At 32.6% G+C, this 20,285-nt stretch overlaps 1 protein-coding gene across 2 annotated transcripts in view; it reads left to right on the top strand.

The window, feature by feature from the left end:
• Positions 1–20,285, top strand: part of LOC113404233 (uncharacterized protein) — a 216,224-nt gene that overhangs the window by 69,666 nt on the left and 126,273 nt on the right. For both annotated transcript variants that reach the window (XM_026645081.2, XM_026645080.2), the window contains exon 2: positions 4,069–4,327. In XM_026645081.2, coding sequence (XP_026500866.1) covers positions 4,121–4,327 — 207 coding nt within the window. In that variant the 5' untranslated portion in view covers positions 4,069–4,120. The remainder of the gene's footprint in view (positions 1–4,068; positions 4,328–20,285) is intronic.

Raw genomic sequence — 20,285 nt, 5'->3', positions numbered from 1 at the left:
ACTTTTATTTATCAAACGAATACTTTTGTCATATATAAACATGATATGCTACTTAGAAATACATGATTGAAATAAGCTTGTTTCGTCGCTACGATGATAATGCATGTTTTTTATATGCCCAGGAGAAACTCATCTTCGAATAAAGTAATAGTCTGTCTATGGCCCCACTGCTAGGCTAAGGTCTTGTCTTCCTTTGAAGAGAAAGTTAGGTGCTAATTCCAACACGCTGCTCCAATGCGGATTGGATGCATTTAATTGAAATTAGACTCTTGCAGGTTCCCTCACGATGTTTTCCTTTGTTCGAGTTATTATAAATAAAAATTAAGCACATGAAGATATAATGGTTCTTGCCTAGGTATGAACCCTCACTCACGATTGAGACGTTCAAATCACTGGGCCATCTTAGCTCTCAGATCTTTGAATGATATATTTGATATTTTTTATTAGAATAAAAAAATACTATTACTAGAAATTCGTTTAGAAGGATGATTAAGTTGGAGTATGCTTATGTAGTATTTGATTCGAATGCTTAGCACACAGCTAACGGACTGCTACTGTGAAGTGGATGCTTGTTTGCGGTCGAGAGAACTGGTCCAATGCTCCCAAATAGCATTACGATTCACCGATTGTGGTTAGAATTTCAAGTATAATGAAATTAACTTATTTGTCCACGGAAATACGTTTAACTTACGTCGAACGATAATTTACAGACGCGTATATTCTTTTTAAGAATCTTTCATATGAATTTGTTCTTCTAAAGTTAGTTGATCTAAAACTGTTTGAATTTTAATAAGATATTGCCTGTAGTGGTTTTACTTCAATATGGTTTTAACGTTTTGTTTGAAATTTATTCCTATTAGGAGTTAATAGGTTGTTTAACGGTGTTTTCCTTCAACTCCGAGTCCGGGATGAATGATAAAAACAGATTAATATCATAAGTACACTGGTGTTTGCCCCTGATTTGAAGTCAAAATCGTCGGGAAAGATGCACGTGTAACCACTGGGTCATCACGACTCACTTTTAATAAAGAGTCGAGTTTTTGTTTAGTTTAATGGAATCGTAGTAACGATGAAAACACTCACTCTTAATTTAAGATAAAAATATATGTTTTGTGACTGAGATAAATATTTTCATCGCTTAGTTGTATCACATATAGTAAAAATTTTAATCAATTTTTCATTTCAAACAAATTTTTCGAGATCTTTTAATGTAATCGACCAATTTGAATGACCAAGTACGCGCTGAGCTTCAGCATCTGTGCACTTTTTTATATGACGCAGAATATTTTCATCCAATAAAAGTTTCCAGGCAGTAATAAACTTTCCTCCAATTTGCCTTCGTGCATACGGAGTCAGACCAGACTGTTCAGTCAAAATATTGTGCTGTGCTCAGCGACCTACTTGACCAAGCTCAGTTCCAGAGTTTTTTTTACCACAATACTCCTCCTGACGACACCATACTGTAATCATCCGCATTATCCGTCGCTTGCATTTCGCGAATCCCACGCACTTGCCTCCTTCGTCCTTTTCCCCTAAATGAACGTTGAGATTGTACAATAACTGAAAACACAACGAAAAATATTTAAATATGATTGTATAATATATCAAATCATCTACGTTGGTAATTCTAGTAATCGATAGATGCAAATATTTTTATCGAATAAGTAAAGAAAAGAGATAATAATTACCTAGTGGCATATTGTCATTAAGAGCCGAGATGGCCCTGTGGTTAGAACGCGTGCATCTTAACCGATGATTTCGGGTTCAAACCCAGGCAGGCACCACTGAATTTTCATGTGCTTCATTTTTGTTATAATTCATATCGTGCCTGCCTGCATGTGCATGTGTCTAATTTCAACGAAATTTTGCCACATGTATATTCCACCAACCCGCATTGGAGCAGCGTGGTGGAATATGCTCCATACCTTCTCCTCAACTGGAGAGGAGGCCTTAGCCCAGCAGCGGGAAATTTACAGGCTGATTATGTTTATGTTTTATGTATATTGTCATTTGAGTCGTCACTGCTTGAAGAACTCGTTTCGGATGGAATTATCTCTTCTTCCGAATCGCAATTTCATTTACACATCTTCACCCTCACCGTCTGACTGATCCTCAGGCAATGATTGGAACGATAATAACATTTGATGGTCGCTCAGCCTAGACTTTGTAAAATAACTAAATAAAACTGTTTGCTTCACGAAAGTAACAGTTGGTATGATTCTATACAATTAGTGTCACATGTAACATCCACAGCTATAAAAGAATAATTTAAATAATACGACCTACCTTCAAATGGATACTGTTTATCTTAATAAATGCCGCTTGGGTCAAATGACCCGGCGCCGTCTTTGTAGGTAAATGTTATGTTTATTTAATTCAGGATGATAATATAAAAATAACATCAACAGTACATTGAAATATAAACTATTTCATTGAAAGTCACGGGAGGACGTAGGACCAAAACTAATAGTTTAGAAATTATCGAACGATAAACTTCTAAATGGGTCAAAAGACCCCTGCCCGTCTTTCTAGTGAACTATATTAATTGTAATGCTACTATCGCTGGCAAGAAACTCAGAAGTTACTCTTAGCCAATATTTATTATTATTAATATTTGAAATAAATTAGTTATGTACAAAGTTATGTCAATCTTATACAATTAAATTTATATAATATATCATTCCTGGAAGTAAACAAGTACTAACTTAGCGTTATTTTATCATCTACATATATATTTTTTTGTTGAAATGCCTTTTTTATAAATTGACAAATGGAGGCAATAGTATTATTATATGATGTAGATGTATATTTTTTAACTGAACCTACAATTTATTTAAAATTACGCGCACGCACACACACACGCGCGTGCACACGTCCGCACAATTAAAACTGAATGTATATAGTTTGAAAATATTCTTACAACTGATGGAATTTCGGTTTCTATGTCTGTTTAGTGAATGTCAATATTTTCCTCTCGTACAGCCATATAGCCTGTATGCTATTGTCCGTAATTCATTGGAAACTCTCTACATAATAATCGTGGACCCGTACAAATTTAGGTACGTTATGGTAGTTATAGATGTTTGAAATAGATATTTATTGCCAATACAAAAAAGACAAATAGGTATTGACGTTGCATATTTAAAAAAAAAAAAATATTACTTATTACTAATTTGTAAACAGTTTTAAAGCAATCGGGAATTTATTTACTTAAGCTATTTTGAGACTGAGCCTTGATTAAAACGATAAAACGAAAATTTAAATTGTAATTTTGATAATATATTTGTAAATCTTATAAAAATTTGTAAATGTATGTTATCGTAATTCTCTTAAACTTTTACCAAATGAGTTTTGGAACACCGAATAAAATATGCATTGTTGTAATATAATAAATATATGTTACATTTATATGTAAAATGTTTACATGGTAAAATATATCGAAACGAGAAAACCTTGAAAGTTTATTTTCGGACGTCGCTCGATCAAATCGAGGAACGTATTATGAATTCATATGAGCGAAAATAAGTAAAATGTTTTGTCTGATATACGTAAAGCAAGGACAGACTCAACATCCGAATTATGAAATGTAGTAAGTAACTGTTTGTTTCGAACCCAAATACCAATCTTGGGACTACGAATACAATCATTATGGTGTTTAAATTTAGACAATTGGTCACCACTGCCCATAAACATTGGTGCCGTAAGAAATTGTAATAATTCCTTACAAATCCATTGCATCACCAACCTTGGGAACTAAGTTATTAAGTCTTCTGTACCTGTAGTCACACTGGCTTACTTACCTTTCAAACCGGAACACAACAAAACAAAGTTTTGTTGCTTGGCGGTAAAATTTATAATGGGTGGGTTACCTACTCAGACGGCCTTGCACTAAGCCTTGTCAAAAAGTATAATCGTTCATTATTCCTTAAAAAAACATTACATCGTCTTGGCTAATATAAGTGTCGCTACGTCGTTAATTGTTGAGGTGCATAGTAAAATTTCAATTTTGATTTCTCAAAATACGTTCAAAAATACGATTTTATAGAAGATTTTGTTTTTTCTTTCCAGGTCGTTGAGAGGCGCCGGTTCTTTTCAAAACTAGGGCTACAAATGAGCTTCAATGTTTAGAAGAGGACGTAAGACGCGTTACATCCGCGTTATCCTGAAAGCGGGGGCGTGGAAACGAGTGCCGATGAAGTTGCTGAAGTGGGGGAGAAAGATGCCTTCCACTAGACAATACGATCTGGTTCCGAACGATGAGTATGATCCGAGGATACCTCTACATCCGGATGAAGCATTCAATTATGGAATCACTTTCCATGCTAAGGTTAGTAATTATTGAAATTTACTGATCATTGTTTAATAAACAGACCGACTTTAAAATTCACCTGGTAGGGCTTTGTGTAAGCCCGTCTGGGTAGCACACACTCATCAAATATTCTACCGCCAAGCAACAATACTTGTTATTTTTGTGTTCCGGTTAGAAGGCTGAGTGAGCCAGTGTAACTACAGACACAAGGGACATAACACCTCAGTTCCCAAGGTTGGTGGCGCATATATGCCTATGGACGGTGGTGACCATTTAACTTCAGTTGCTGTTGCATATGTAGGTCTGCCTAACAATTACATAAAAAAAAACTGTACACGTTGCCGCGACTGATAAAATAAACGAAGTACGTTATACCTCAAAATCACATACTGGAGATGTCGCTATTACCTAAGTAACTGACAGATCATTCACCGTTATCATTTATCTCATGATGATATGAAATCCAAATACATTACGTATCAGTTCATTGTTTATAAAAAATGCTGTTGTGCTATTTTTCTTAATAAGCGACCGGAAAATGATAAAATATTCGGTTAGGAGTCTGTTTATTACAACTCTGTAATCTCAGGAAATAACAGTCCGATATGAAATAAGATTTTTGTGTTAAATAGCTTGTTTATTGTTAAGGTTTTATGTTATAAAGCATCGCGCTACGACACATAGGGAGCATTGAGGTTAAACGCGTACCGCGCAGAGCAATTAGTCCTCAATAGAAGTCATACTTTTAAATAAATGAAAATGGGCATGTTTTCATTGTTAGTTTTAAAATCTAAGCATTTATAGACCTAGGAATATGGACAAATAAAACTCTTACAGAGGAATCATTAAATGTTTTTAAGACCTATGGAAGTTCAGTTTTGTCCGTTCTAGGCTTTGAGAAATAATTTTAATTTATACAACGCTTTGGTAACTTATAAACTGTGGTCGCTAGCAAAGTTTTGTTTGAAAATTCAACGTCGTCAAAACAATTTCCTTGCCCTTAATTAAATAAAGTAATAAAGCGCTATAAGTAATATTATTTTAGAAGTAAATTACAATTCGTTATAACTATTTTATATTTCAAATTAAATGGGTGGGTTTTAAAAGGCTCGTGATCGTTTTCTTCGCAAGTTATCCCCATGGTTAATTTCCCGCCGATTTATAAATTCAAATAGAAAAAATCGTTAACATTGTTATTTTTTAACGGAATGACCTTTGAAAATTTTAATAAATATGTTTGAAAGAATTTATCGAAAAAATAATACTTATTTGGTTAACCAACCGTGAAATGTTTCAATAAAATCAGTTTCATGTAAAATTTACACAAACAAACACTATTATTATATTAATTTATAGTAAATATATAAATGTAAATTAAGCTCTTTCACTCTTCATTTAGTTTAAATTTCCCGCTCAATACCTTAGAGGTTTTATGTCAAAAATTATGTCTATGTCGGCAGCACTTCGTTCTATGTCAATTCTATAAATTAATCTATAAAAAAATTGTGTTTAATGTAGTTTTGGTACAGTAAAACTTGTTTTTTAAAGGAAATAATTTCTATCCAGATTGTAATTAATAATATTTGATTAATGATCATAGTAAATTATTAAGTAAGTAGTAGAAAATATTTGTGTTTGCAAATATATTTTTATTTTGTGGCATAGGTTGGCGGACGAGCATATGGGCCACCTGATGATAAGTGGTCACCATCGCCCATAGACAATGGCGCTGAAAGAAATATTAACCACTCTATTCATCGCCAATGCGCCAACAACCTTGGAATTTAGATGTTATGTCCCTTGTGCCGTGTGTGTGTAAGGCCGACATGGCCCAGTGGTTAGAACGCGTGCATCTTAACCGATGATTTCGGGTTTAAACCCAGGCAGGCACCACTGAATTTACATGTGCTTAATTTGTTTATAATTCATCTCGTGCTCGGCGGTGAAGGAAAACATCGTAAGGAAACCTGCATGTGTCTAATTTCAACGAAATTCTGCCACATGTGTATTCCACCAACCCGCATTGGAGCAGCGTGGTGGAATATGCTCCATACCTTCTCCTCAACGGGAGAGGAGGCCTTAGCCCAGCAGTGGGAAATTTACAGGCTGATTATGTTATGTATGTATGTCCCTTGTGCTTGTAGTTACATTGGCTCACTCAATCTTAAAATCGGAACACAACAAGACTGAGTACTGATGTTTGGCGGTAGAATATCTGATGAGAGGGTGGTACCCACCCAGACGTGCTTGTACAAAGCCCAACCACCAATATAATAAATGTGATAAAGATAAAAATAAATTTCTATTTACAGAGCAACAACTTTAATTTTTGTTCCAATAAACAATATAATTAAAACACATATATAATTTATATTGTTTAGTCAGCAAGCAGGTTTTATTACTGACGCTCTGTCATTGATCTTACGTTTTTAAAATGTGATATAAATGAATAGGCAGCTAATAAGTAGTATTGAAAACAATTTAATAAAATTACGCGATCATTTAAATCGGTACCTTATTCTTACGTACAACTTTTTTAAACGGAATCGTCTTCGCCCATTTAATAAAAACTACAATAAGCCTTCCTTTTATTAATTTTCTCATGATATTACGTTTTTATGAGATTTATAAGAAAGAAGGATAATCTAAATCTTGTTATATGATGTAATTTGCCTCTATGCAAAGAGGAAGCCTCTAAAAGCATCGTAAGGTAAGGTATTACTGGCTTATCTGTTCATGGTTAAAAATAGTTTCTTAGTTGAGTATTTTATCAATTGGTCGATGTACATTATTTCTGTGATTTATCTCAATTAAGTTTATTTATAAAGCGTTCTATCAATGTTAATGTGTTAGTTTTCAATGGTTTAAATTGATACATTAAGCATTAATCTATACGAATATTATCAATATATACTAGTATTATTATAAATGTGAAAGTAACTTGACTTGACGATTTTTTTATGGCGATAGTTCCAGTCCCAGAAAGGGACATAGGCTACTTACTTATTTAATTCATCCCTCGAGGGGCTAAAATGTGGGGTGAAGGTTTGTGTTATATATGAAAAGGTTTAAATTGCGCGGGGAAAACCACCGGTTCACCTTGTGTGCAGTAAACATTCGTTGGACAAAAGTACTTTTGTCCAATGTCATAAGTGAAGTACCGCATATCAGAAAATACAAGGAACAATGAGCTCGGGTTATACCTATTACGCACGCTTATAAAGACAAATCATTTGGTGGTCTACCATCTTCGTATACCAACATACTTCGTTTCAGGTAGGAATTATCGACTCATCACTCAGAATACGTAGGTATAATTATTATTTAGACGCGATTACGAGATGACGTAATCGCCAAACAGCGTTACTTATTAAAGCAATACGTTTGTGTTTCGGTTTGCATAGCTAGGGTGCTAAAGGACAATTAAAATGCACATCTCAGTTCCCAAAGTGACACAATGATATATGTAACAAATGGACGCCAGTGATCACTTATGATCGTTATCATGAAATCGAAAATTACCTACGTATTTAAAATAAAACAATATTAATATTCTAACTTATTATATAACTCCAAAGTACTTTAAACGAATTTCGTCGAGTTCAACGGGAAAGTAGTTTTGAACGAGATAAAGTTCGGACTGCAACATTGTATATTATAAATGTAGACAGTTTGTATAGAAGTGCTAATCTCAAAAACTACCCAATTTGAATAACTCGTTTTGCCATTGTTTAGTTATCGCGATAATAGATAAAGGTTTACGTTAAGATGTAAAATAGTACTAATCGGGGAGCTCTTGTTTAAGCTTAAAATATGTTTACTAACAGATACATAAATTAATGCGCTGAAATTATTAAAACATAGAATATATATTTTAAAAAAATTACGACGTAGGCTAAGTTGAATTGATGTTCTAGACCGATTTCGGTTGTGGTCATTTTCGACGGAGATGTATATTGTACAAATACAAGTGCACTATCAATTTCCTCGATCTCGTAATCCGGGATGGCAATCCGAGACGAATGAACACAGCTCAGTGGTAGAACCAATTGCTTCACGTGTTTTCCGGGGCACGAGACAGTTAATACTGTCTACTGATTTTCTTTAGCTACTAGACCAACGAAGTAATGAATGTCGTGTACGAAAATTTGATACTTAAAATTATAAACTTGAAAGATGACGGTTATATTTTAACACGAAATTATACGGAAATAAGTAATGTATAAACGATTCTATGCATTAAATATAGAATTAATTCCAAGCAAGTGACCACTATTATCTGGGTTTAGTTGGTCGTCGACGACCTCTTAACTTGTTGTTGATGTTGATACATCTACTTGTGACTTGCGAATGTTAATCTTAACTATTTAACGACATTTACATGACATTATGTGACCTGTTTTCCTCTTACAAATAATTATAAAGAAAATATTTTAATGAGTTTATATTACATTTTATTTAAAAATATGTTTACATTTTATATATTTAATAAGCCTAATAGTTTTATTGATATATTTTTTTCAATACTCTTTTTTTTCAGTAAAAATTGTAGGTACAGTCATTATGAATATACTATAATATCATAAACTAGTATATCTTTTTAAAATAATAAAAACACAATTATATTTTACATTAAAAAATAACTGTTTTTAAAATAATTAAATTAAGAAAATAATATGTTCGTCATTGCAAAGTTATATCGATCAGAAAAATTTACACGTGTCAAAAAGATCACGCAAATTTGTACAGGGTATAGATAATTTACTTAAGATACTAAACAACGAACAAATAAGAAAAAAAAAAATCAATATCGAATAAGAAAATTGTTTATTGTACCCACGGCTGGGTATGATTTGCTTTCGTTTTGAGGGTAATATTTTGGAATTAATTCCAACACGGTGTTCCAATATAGGCACCTACCCACACATACACAACCCTTATGGAGTTTTTTCTTTCGCTATCGAATATAAACTGAAATTAAGTATATGAAAATTCAGTTGTATATTACCAGGTTTGAACTCGTACTCTTTGATTAAGGCTTGGAGTCTAAACAGTCCTGTCATCGCATGACATACGATATAAATGCTATAGGTATAAATTAGAAGCTATATTAAGATTTATTGACGATATTAATACTCGATCAATGCGTCGCATAACAGGCTACGAGTATTTTTACGCGTTTATTTAAATATCTCGTATTATTTCTAAAACTATCTGATCGAATTACCACATTATTTTATAATCATTACTGTGAGTTATCTAGAAAAGATAGATATATGCCAAATTCAAAAATAATTGTTTCGACATAATCGCAGTTTCCATCATTAAATCGAATTTAATGTTGGGTATCTAATTTCATTTGAGAAAAAGAGTAACTGCTTAAGTTACCGTAGTTACTAAGAGTAGGTAAGTAGTAAGTTAAGTAGAGTTACAGTAGTAATTTAATTATGTTTGCTTATAATTAGTCGATTTAAAAGGGCTTTTAGAACAAAATATTCTTAAAATGTTATAAATTTATTTAATATAGAGAATTTTGCTTAGTATAAGGTAGGCGTTTTAACTTAACGTATCCTTTTTAGACAAGGTCGAAACAGCTCTAGGGAGCCATCAATATCTCTACTAAGCTGATTATATTATACTATCAGTATCGGTTATGTTATAAAAGAAAAATCTTCCTTTTAACAAAAGGAAGAAAACATTTGAATATCTGATTAAATTTCATATTGAAACAAAGGATTTGCTTAATACTGCTAATTAGATAGATTTAAAAAGTACAAAAATTGTAATATTTTTTTTACATTTAAATTGATTTTAATCGTATAAACCAAGTATAATCTTATCTAAACTTGAAATCATATTATATAACAGATAATATATCTTATATAATAACAAACATTTCCTTAATGTAAAAATGTTATATTCTTTAATTAAATCCAAGATGTCCGCCAGATTTCAACTTCGAATTTTATCAATCCCTTAATCAACGAAAAGGAAGCTTTTGTACCTACACGTGGTTATTTTATATGTAAGACCTTTACACACAACATAGCATATATTATTATGTGTATGTCTTGTATCTAACGAATGAAAGGTTGGTTTCTATTAAAATTTCGACTCATAATCTAAACTTGAATACGGATAAATGTTTTATTGTTAAGATGTTATTTATTTTCATTGCTGACCATTCATATACTGACACTGTACTGTGTCATCCGTACATAATTAATATACTATCAAAGTTGTGGTTTTAAATTGTATATTCTTAATGCCTGTATTTACAGTATTTTTAAATCAGTCGCATATATCTGGCGAAGGAAATAACAGAAATAGTCTACATGATATGATTTTATTAAAATAAACTTCTCGCACGTCCTTACAGCAGAAGGATATGCCTTTGTCCATTGAGTCGTTAAGGCTTGTACTTTGAAATATTAATAGTATTCAACCTACATGCTAGTTCTACCGTGTTATAATTTCATATTCTAGACGTTGTTTTTTTAACAAAACGTTTTTATTACTCACATAGTTTAACAAATACAAATGTCGAAGTGACAAGTGACGACTCAAACGGATGAATTGACAAGACAACAAAGATTAATTAATTTTAATTTTATTCTAAATATGAATAATTTGAAATTGAAATCTTTACCAAATAAAATCAATAACCTAAATAATATACTAGCATCTATTTTTATATAGAACATTATAGTTACAAATACTTATATTGTAAGCGCTCTGATCGGCCATCTTTGGACAAATGCTTTTATTGACGTGATATGGAAGTTGTAATGGGTCCGTTTTCTTCATATTTGACAGATCGCTGCGTTATGATGTCCGTAGATTTCGGTTTTATGTAAGAAGTATAACAAGTATAGTATTTTTCGTTATACATATAGATATGATATTGATTAAAATACTTTTATCTGAAAAATACGATTATAATACGATTCCAGTGGTTAGAACGCGTGCATATTAACCGATGATTGCGGGTTCAAACCCAGGCAAGCACCACTGAATTATCATGTGCTTAATTTGTGTTTATATTTCATCTTGTGCTCGGCGGTGAAGGAAAACATCGTGAGGAAACCTGCACGTATCTAATTTCAACGAAATTCTGCCACATGTGTATACACTATCTAGCACTGGCGCAGCGTGGTGGAATATGCTCCAAAACCTTCTCTTCAAAGGGAGAAGAGGCCTTAGCCCAGCAATGGGAAATTTGCAGACAGTTAATGTGTAATGTGTATAATAGTTAAACTCCGCCTTGAACTGACGTTTTGTAAATACTCACCTCGGTGAGCATCGGCTTACAATAGTTGATACTACTGTTTTCTGGATTAACGAGTTGTTCAGTATTATTAAAGGCACGAAGGTGATAATCTTATATCGAGTGGAATTAGAGTGGCTTAAATTGATATGTGCTAGTGAATATTTATACGGTTTAAATTTATCGAGTCAAAGAACGAGAGGATGAATTCGTCAAAGCCAATGTAATCCCGGCTTAGGGGCATCGGAGCCTAACTGATACATACTCGGCTTTACCTTCACGTTTATAAGGTTGGAACCTTATAAAAACGGACCCGAATATATGAATTTTTATACGCTTTCGTTCTTTCTGAAGGAACTTTAACAAGTCCGTCGATGTCATTACACGTGACAAAGGTTGACGTTAATTTACGTGTCGATAGAATATTTCAGCGTTGCAGAGGTCAATGAACCTTAAGTTTGAATAATTAAAATATACGCTTGTACTTATCAAGCTTTTTTGATTCGATTCAGATTTTTCATAAAGGATTTTTTGGTTTGGTTACATTATTTCATTTGTGTTATTTATTTTTTAAATGTAACCTAGTAGTATTATTAATATAAATTTAGAACGTAATAAAGGAAACGACTTTATTTATAAAATTAATTAATCGCAATCGGACGAAGACTGAAACTTTTGTTTAAATTTTATTTCGTATTCTTAATTAAAAAGCAAAGTTGTTAAATTGGAAGGAGATCTTTTGGGAAGACTATCAAGCTGCCTGTTTTTTATTATTCCATTTATAGTTATAATTTATGCTAATATTATAAATAACTCTGTCTCTCTAATGCTCTTCCACAACCAGTCCATTGAACCTCATGAGATATTTTTTTTATGAAGTAGGCTGAAACACCAGGGAAGGCCAGAGGCTGGTTTTTTTTGTCTAATGCCTTACGACCAACGTCCAAAAGCGCAAGCGACGCGGTGTTTATAAGCAACATATTCATATTATAATATAAGCAATTATCTTAATTACCCAATGCCAAACTATTGATGAGAAAGTCGATACGAACGTCTTGGTCCGGGATTTGAATCTGCAGCCTTATAACCAATTTCTACACCAATAAAACTTGTTTGTCTCTCTGTACAAAGTCTGGGTGGTCCAACAACTGAAGTAAAATTATTTGACATGACTCGGTCATGTTACATACAAAGGACGTGATCAAATTATTTAAGCCACCTGTTTAAATTTAGGCTAATTGCTACCTGCTCGCTTGTGCTTACACTTTTAAAAGCCTACTTGATTCCGCTTGTGGCTCCTCCCGCGTATGTTTTCCTGTTATAGATGTTGGGTAAATTTTTCTGGGAGAGAAATGATCTTATGTGCTATTCAAAACTATAATCTGTCTCTGTCCTAAATTTCATTCAGATCTGTTCAGCCGTTCGGGCGTGATTGAGTAACGAATATTCATAGTCATGACGCTTTTTTATTAGGTGATGATTTCTGCCAGTTGACTCTACTGTAAGTCGCATAAAATAACTTCGTTCCAAAAAATATTATCGCTTTATATTTTTTATACAATAATTCGTTATAAATATACTCTAAATAAGTGTCATGATTGCGTAACAGTATACTAAATGTTTAGCTCATTTGCTCAATGTACAATCGTTATTTGTAACTCAAAACAAATGCATAATAATATTGATGCAGGAAGTTCAAATAAGATGCGGCATTGTAAAAATGGAGACACATACACAATACTAAGGTTATTCGACAAAAATCTACTAGACTGACAGTACGATTTCGTTATCATTCTTAAAATATAGTTCTAGATTATTTGTTATTAATAATAAGTGAAAATAATAGTTTCGTATAAGCATATTAAACCTCTTTCTTTATTTATAAAACTATAGGTTATTTTTTAAAGGGTTAGAGAATCAAAAATCTATCATAGATTAAAATAACTATAAAATGTTAAATAAGTACAAACGTATCACGTAATAAACGTATAATTTTTATTATTCAGATTTAGGTTCATTGACCTCTGCAACGCTGAAATATTCTATCGACACGTAAATTAACGTCAACCTTTGTCACGTGTAATGACATCGACGGACTTGTTAAAGTTCCTTCAGAAAGAACGAAAGCGTATAAAAATTCATATATTCGGGTCCGTTTTTATAAGGTTCCAACCTTATAAACGTGAAGGTAAAGCCGAGTATGTATCAGTTAGGCTCCGATGCCCCTAAGCCGGGATTACATTGGCTTTGACGAATTCATCCTCTCGTTCTTTGACTCGATAAATTTAAACCGTATAAATATTCACTAGCACACATCAATTTAAGCCACTCTATTTTCACTCGATATAAGATACTATATCCTTTGTACCTGTAATTAATTTTGCTTTTAAAACCTTAAAACAGTTGTTTAATTTATTGATGTTTGATCGTTGAATAACCAACGATATTACAGTGGTTAAAACTCACTCACACATACAAACAGGCGTCTCCACGACACGATTAAATTTATATATTTATAAGAATTGCAGATAGTGTAAAATTAATGTATTTTTATATCAACCAATATATAAGTGGATGTATTTGTGTGCGATTAATGTTTTTAATAATTATAATGTTAAAATAGAAGTATTACACTTCATTGATTAAAAACACAATTGAAAATTAAATAAAAGAAAATGCATAATAATTATAATTACAAATTAATAAAAAAAAAAATTAAGTAATCCTTGAATTAATTACATTAATAAAATAATAAATCTTAAAAAACACTTAATACACACACACACACACATATATTCAAAAATTTTAAAAAATATAATTTTGGAATATGTTTAAAAAAAATAAAATTCTTTATAAATTACAAGACTGTCATTATAGATGTGTAATCCTTTTGATCGATACAACTAAAAGCCATTAATTAAACATAGAATTGAATTGAATTGACCTTCGCAGGTATTCATACAGTTCATTGTACGTAAACGCCAATCTATTTAAAGGTGCACATCTCCTTAAATTGGTTCTGTGTTTCGGGATCCTAAACAAAGCTGGTTAATAAGGCATTCTTAATATTATAATTCATCAATATATTATACGTCTTTTTTTGTAACTAATGAACAATGAGCAATTTACTTAAGACGTACGAGAGAGATCGGATACACTCGCATTTGTGGATATGAGTCTTCTGCTGTATTGTAAGCGTCGTGAATGGGTCTTTTGTGGCCATCTCATTGTGTGTTGAAGTGAATGGAGCCTTCACGGACAGAACAGTCAATTTTGGGTTCCATTCGCGAAATAGCCAATTCTTCGCGACAAAGAACCGACGACAATCGGCTAGAAATATATGAGTTTAATAAAATTCAAGACACCTTTCTATTTAAGATATAGACATATAAATACATCGTAAACAATATCGATATAATGTATAATTTTACATAATGTTATTTAATAAATTATGTTTTGTTTTTGTATTAAGTAACAGAGAAAACGAAAACGTAATTTTCATAAAATGAATACCAGAAGATGCGGTGCGTTTCGGAGAATGTTTACGTATAAAGGATATTACAGAGAACATCTGCTGACGGTTTCGCTTATATTTAGGTAATAAAGTTGGAGTATTTGTCCAGTTGAATGCGTTATTTAACCATAAATACGTGTAATCTCACAGTTGAAAAACTCAGTTTAAACTAGAATTAAACCGCAGTTATATTTATGTATCTCATTAGTGAAATGTTTAAAGTTATCTTATAGTAAGTTCAATTCGTATGGTAAATCATGTTTGTTCAAGTTTAAAGAAAAAAATAAACGTTAAAAATGTAATTCTTTAATGTTTTTTTTTATTTATTTCACGAGTATACGGGCACCTTATAAATAATCACTATCGCCCATATAAATAGACATGCGCCACTAAGCTTGGGAACTTAGATGGTCCTGCAGTTACAATGGCTCAAGTATCCTTCAAACCAGATCACACCACTACTTTTGTTTACTGTTTGACGGTAGAATATCTGATGACTGGTTGATACCATTCCGGAAGCTACCTACAGGACTTGCACAAAGTATGGCTCTTTGTACCACCAAGTAATCTCGGAATTAGTATAAATTACTTACTTGGTAGGGCTTTGTGCTGGCCCGTCTGGATAGATATCATCCACTCATCAGATATTCTATCACCAAATACAGCACCCAGTACCCAGTATTGTTCTGTTCCGGTTTGAAGGGTGAGTAAGCCAGTGTAACTACAGGCACAAGGGACATAAGATCTTAGTTCGAAAAGTTGGTGGTGCATTGGCGATGTAAGGCGATGTAATGGTTAAAATGGGCGGTAGTGACCACTTACCCTCAGATGGCCCATTCGCTCGTCCACCTACCTATATCGTAAAAAAATAACAGATATTTATGGTGTAAACACATCAATATAGACAGCCATAACAAAAGTTGAATTTATGTTTGGTCAATTGTGTATCACAATTATATGCAGGTACAAATTTTTGCAATGCAAACACAATTATCGGATAAAAAAAGTAAATGGCCGTGACTGCTTTGTAAATATCCTCTTGACCGATTCCGGCTATGGCAGCCATTCTCAAGGCAGACCAGCCAAATGCACCAGACCATAAGTGCACTCTTTATCCCCACTCTCACAATCCGATGGGACGGCAATTCGGACACGACCGGGAAAAGTTAAAGCACATAATCAACTGAATTACGTACTTTACGAGTCGTAGGAAGTGTAAAACTACTGCAAATTTCTCGCCGATGCTTAATATCATTTTTCGTTTTATTTAATCAAATAAAAGTCTGTAACATGAACCACGAGATCAGAGACAACTAGTCAATAATATAGATAATACGATTTAAAACATGTTTTTTCCCTAAACCAAAAAATTATATTGATATTTGTTTTACTTTATTACGTTACAATACGTATTCGCCTCAACCACCATTTAATTATAACAAAACATGTGGCGTGATGCACTTTGCAAATTTCACGCCAAATGGATTATCGTGGCAAGGCAAATAAAACAACACATTTAAAGGTTGCAACACGAACCTTCTTTAACAATATATAATATGTATTTGTATGTCCGTACAAGGACCGTTATAATCATAGACAGAATATGTTCTTGTTGATTGTTGAAAGTTTATTAACGAAGCATTCAACTTACAATTAAACGTATAAAATTTACGATAATAGCCGTCAATTTTAAGTTTAATACTGTCTTGTAAAACGACTATTAAAAAGTGCTTCTAAGAACAATTTTTGATTAAAATTTTATTATTACTATATAATTTTGTTATTACTATATAAATGAAATATTTAACTCATTATTTTTAGTCTGTTGTTATTTATCCTTTATATAAAGAAATATATTTTTTGTTTGATAAAGCACTATGGGAAACCGTTGGATGCGGGTAGCGCATAACTGCCAATCCTGGTAATTCTTGGAGGAGTCCTTTGTCCTGGACTGGTTTGGACGTCATCCAGTTGAAGGGATGATGTCTCGTTTTAATTCTATTAATATCATATTACCCGTGAAACTGAGCATAAGTCTTATACTATGTAATGTTATATCTCGGACGTCATATAATGGGTATTAACGCAGCCCAAGGGCTCAATATCGAACGTGCATTCAGTCGCTCGATAATCCATACGGATTTTAACAATACTGCAAAATATACATTGAATCAAATTAATTCGATGTTTTAAATTACGCAAAAAGGGTGAGCAAATGGTATTCCGTTGCCGTTGAATTGCAATTGCATTGCAATAATACTGACTAATAGTCCGAGTAATTACGTCTCTTCTCTTTAAAGGATATCGTCAATAAAAAGTTATATTTTGTAGTGGTAGATTAAGTGTTGTTATTTTTATTTTTACGATTCAATGACGAAATGCTGCAAGCATTCTTACCACCATTCCACGTGGTCAAGATTTATACAGTAACTATTTCAATTCATATTTGTATATATTTAAGGACTTAATGTTAATCATTGTGAAAAGTGAGCTTGGATAATAAGCTGTGCCAGTCTTTATCATAAACATTTTATTTTCAACATGAAAATGAAATAAAATCTAAAAATAACACACACGCTTACATGACATTATAAATGTAATTTCCATACATTTTCCACGAGATTCCATCCTTTTGACGCGAATGAAAACATTTCCCCGCTTTGCGAGATTCTATTTTCAGTCGTAAATCACCGGAAGGGATACCCCATGTTCCGTGAACCTCACTAAATCATCAGAACGATTGTACAATGTTATAGTTAATAAAAACAAAATTTGCCATATTGTATGTTAAATCATGATTTTTTGTGTGATTTACAGATTACCTTTATAAGTTTTTATTCAATATTAAATCGATAATTGCCTCTTGACCGCGATTTTCACTGGCTGGGATGGGTTTTTCGGTCAAGCTAATGAATATTTTTTATTGATCTCGAACCGTATTTAGGGTTCCTTACTTCTAAAGAAAAAAAAGAACCCCTATAAGATCACTTCTTTGTCCTTCTGTATGTATGTATTTATGTCTGTGCATCAAGACCGCTTATTAAATTACTTCGAGTATTTTGTATCCATTTGAACTAGATACAGACGGACAACGAAGAGGTCTTATTAGGGTCCCTTGGAGCTGTGAAATCAAATGATGCGGCCATCTGTAACGCGTATCACCACATCATTCGCAAGAGAATCAAAACATATAGATTACTTCCCGTTGATTTAGAATCTTGCAATTTGGCAATGGAAAGTCTCCATATTATAAAACTTGGTCTCAGTATTTTGGCACGGAACCCTCAGAGTGCGACTTCGTCTCGCATTTGTCCGGTTTTTTTGTCATATCCTGAATTATTATATCCCGTCCTGTCAGATTTCCGTTCCATCTACTACTCAATAATATAATACGTTTAACCCCTCTTTATTTCTTTTTACTTAGCATAGTTCTATCCTAAGATGTTAAAGATCCGTTCGCCATTCACATCTAGCCAGAACCCACGCTACGTCCAGATCTGGATTTGCCGAACGCGGTCTCCATTCAACGACTAGTATAGTCCAACGGTCATTGATCCTACACATAAAACTTACTTATTTACTTACTTGCCTATTATTCTAAAGTTACACTTGTAACATCTATATATTTATAGGACGCATAGTGTACCATTAATAATTAGGCGAGGCGGCCCAATGGGTAGAACATGTGAATCAATCACAACTTTGATTACATGTGTTTAAATTCATCGCGCTCAGAGCTGAAGGAAAACATAATGAGGAGATCTGTATTTAATGCGTTCAGGGTGCTGATGGGGCTGCTGCATGCATGCTGTACAGTACATCGGTAATATGCGCGGAATATCGGGTCGATTGTTTTTACGCCACGTTGCGTAAAAGATGCGCAACCCTAGAGCGTAAAGTCAGCGGCAGCACCAACAGCATACTTAGAATGATCGCTAGGAGCTTTGACTGCTTGTACATCAATCATTGTTGTGTAATCTCTAACGGAATGGCGCAGCAGTTTTGTTTATTTTTTAGTCTTATTTATTGTACTAACACTAGGATAAGAAAATTGTTACTAACAAAATGGACATATAAAAATGCACGCAGCCCGCAATAAAGCAGCGCGGTGCAAGAAGCACCATGCCTTTTCCTCAAGAAGAGAAGAGACGATTACGAACTGAAACTTAACAGTTAACAATATTCATACTAAATTTACTATTTTCATTTTATAAATTTCAATATCACATCAAAACTGACAAACGTTGACAGATTCGTTCCTAGAGTTCCCAAGAGCTTTTACTCCTGGAATTATAATATTCAAATGATGTTATTTGTGTACCTATTTGGTATGGCCTAAAATAGTCCTGAACATGAGTATAATAAATCTCATCAATTTTCGTGCGATTGCTTCTCCTGAATACAACGTGGCTTATACATTGTAAATACGAGTACGCCGCAGGCTTTTTTCAAACGTTTATTTTTATCACTGAAAGCATAATTTAAAATAAACGACATTTAAAAAATAAACTATCTAAACTCTCTTTACAAAATTATTATTTGTGGTTTATGCATTCATATTATTTTTATACTAAATTTAAGTAATTTATAATTTGAGATAATTGATATATCTAAAACATAAGTACCTACTAATTTATACAAAAATTAACGCAATTTTAAAAATAAAACGAAAGCATTTTTTTATAAATATAAAACTAATTTCTATAATTATTTATAAGTATTACCATAACTGAACTTTTATTAAAGATATCCCAAATATTCCATGCATTATTTAAACATTAAAAAAAAATTGAACGCAGGACTAAAGATTTGTGTTTAGTTAAATCTCAAAATTTGTGATACAATAAATGTAAAGTTTATTTTCCTGTTTTTAAAGAAAGAAAACAACTGATTTACGAGTAGTAATAGGAAGAAATGAATTAACAGTTAGTATTTGTTAGTATAGTCTTAAGAGGTAAGGTAATTTAACAGTGAATTAATCTTTCTTTTTAACACTAATCTTGAACAGACACACGTAAAAGGCATCAAATAATAGTTGAACTTTATATAACTATGTATTAGTAAATGAAACGAGACGTGATATTAGGAGTTAAAAAATATAAACAAAATTAGTATATAATATTGACCAAGGCAACAGAAACTCAGAAGCTTTTACAGTTTCTCTCATATATGTGTATATAAATTAATTAAAAAAA

Source organism: Vanessa tameamea, chromosome Z (genome assembly GCF_037043105.1).
Source record: "Vanessa tameamea isolate UH-Manoa-2023 chromosome Z, ilVanTame1 primary haplotype, whole genome shotgun sequence".
Lineage (NCBI taxonomy): Eukaryota > Metazoa > Arthropoda > Insecta > Lepidoptera > Nymphalidae > Vanessa > Vanessa tameamea.
This window is presented reverse-complemented; position numbering and strand designations above follow the sequence as displayed.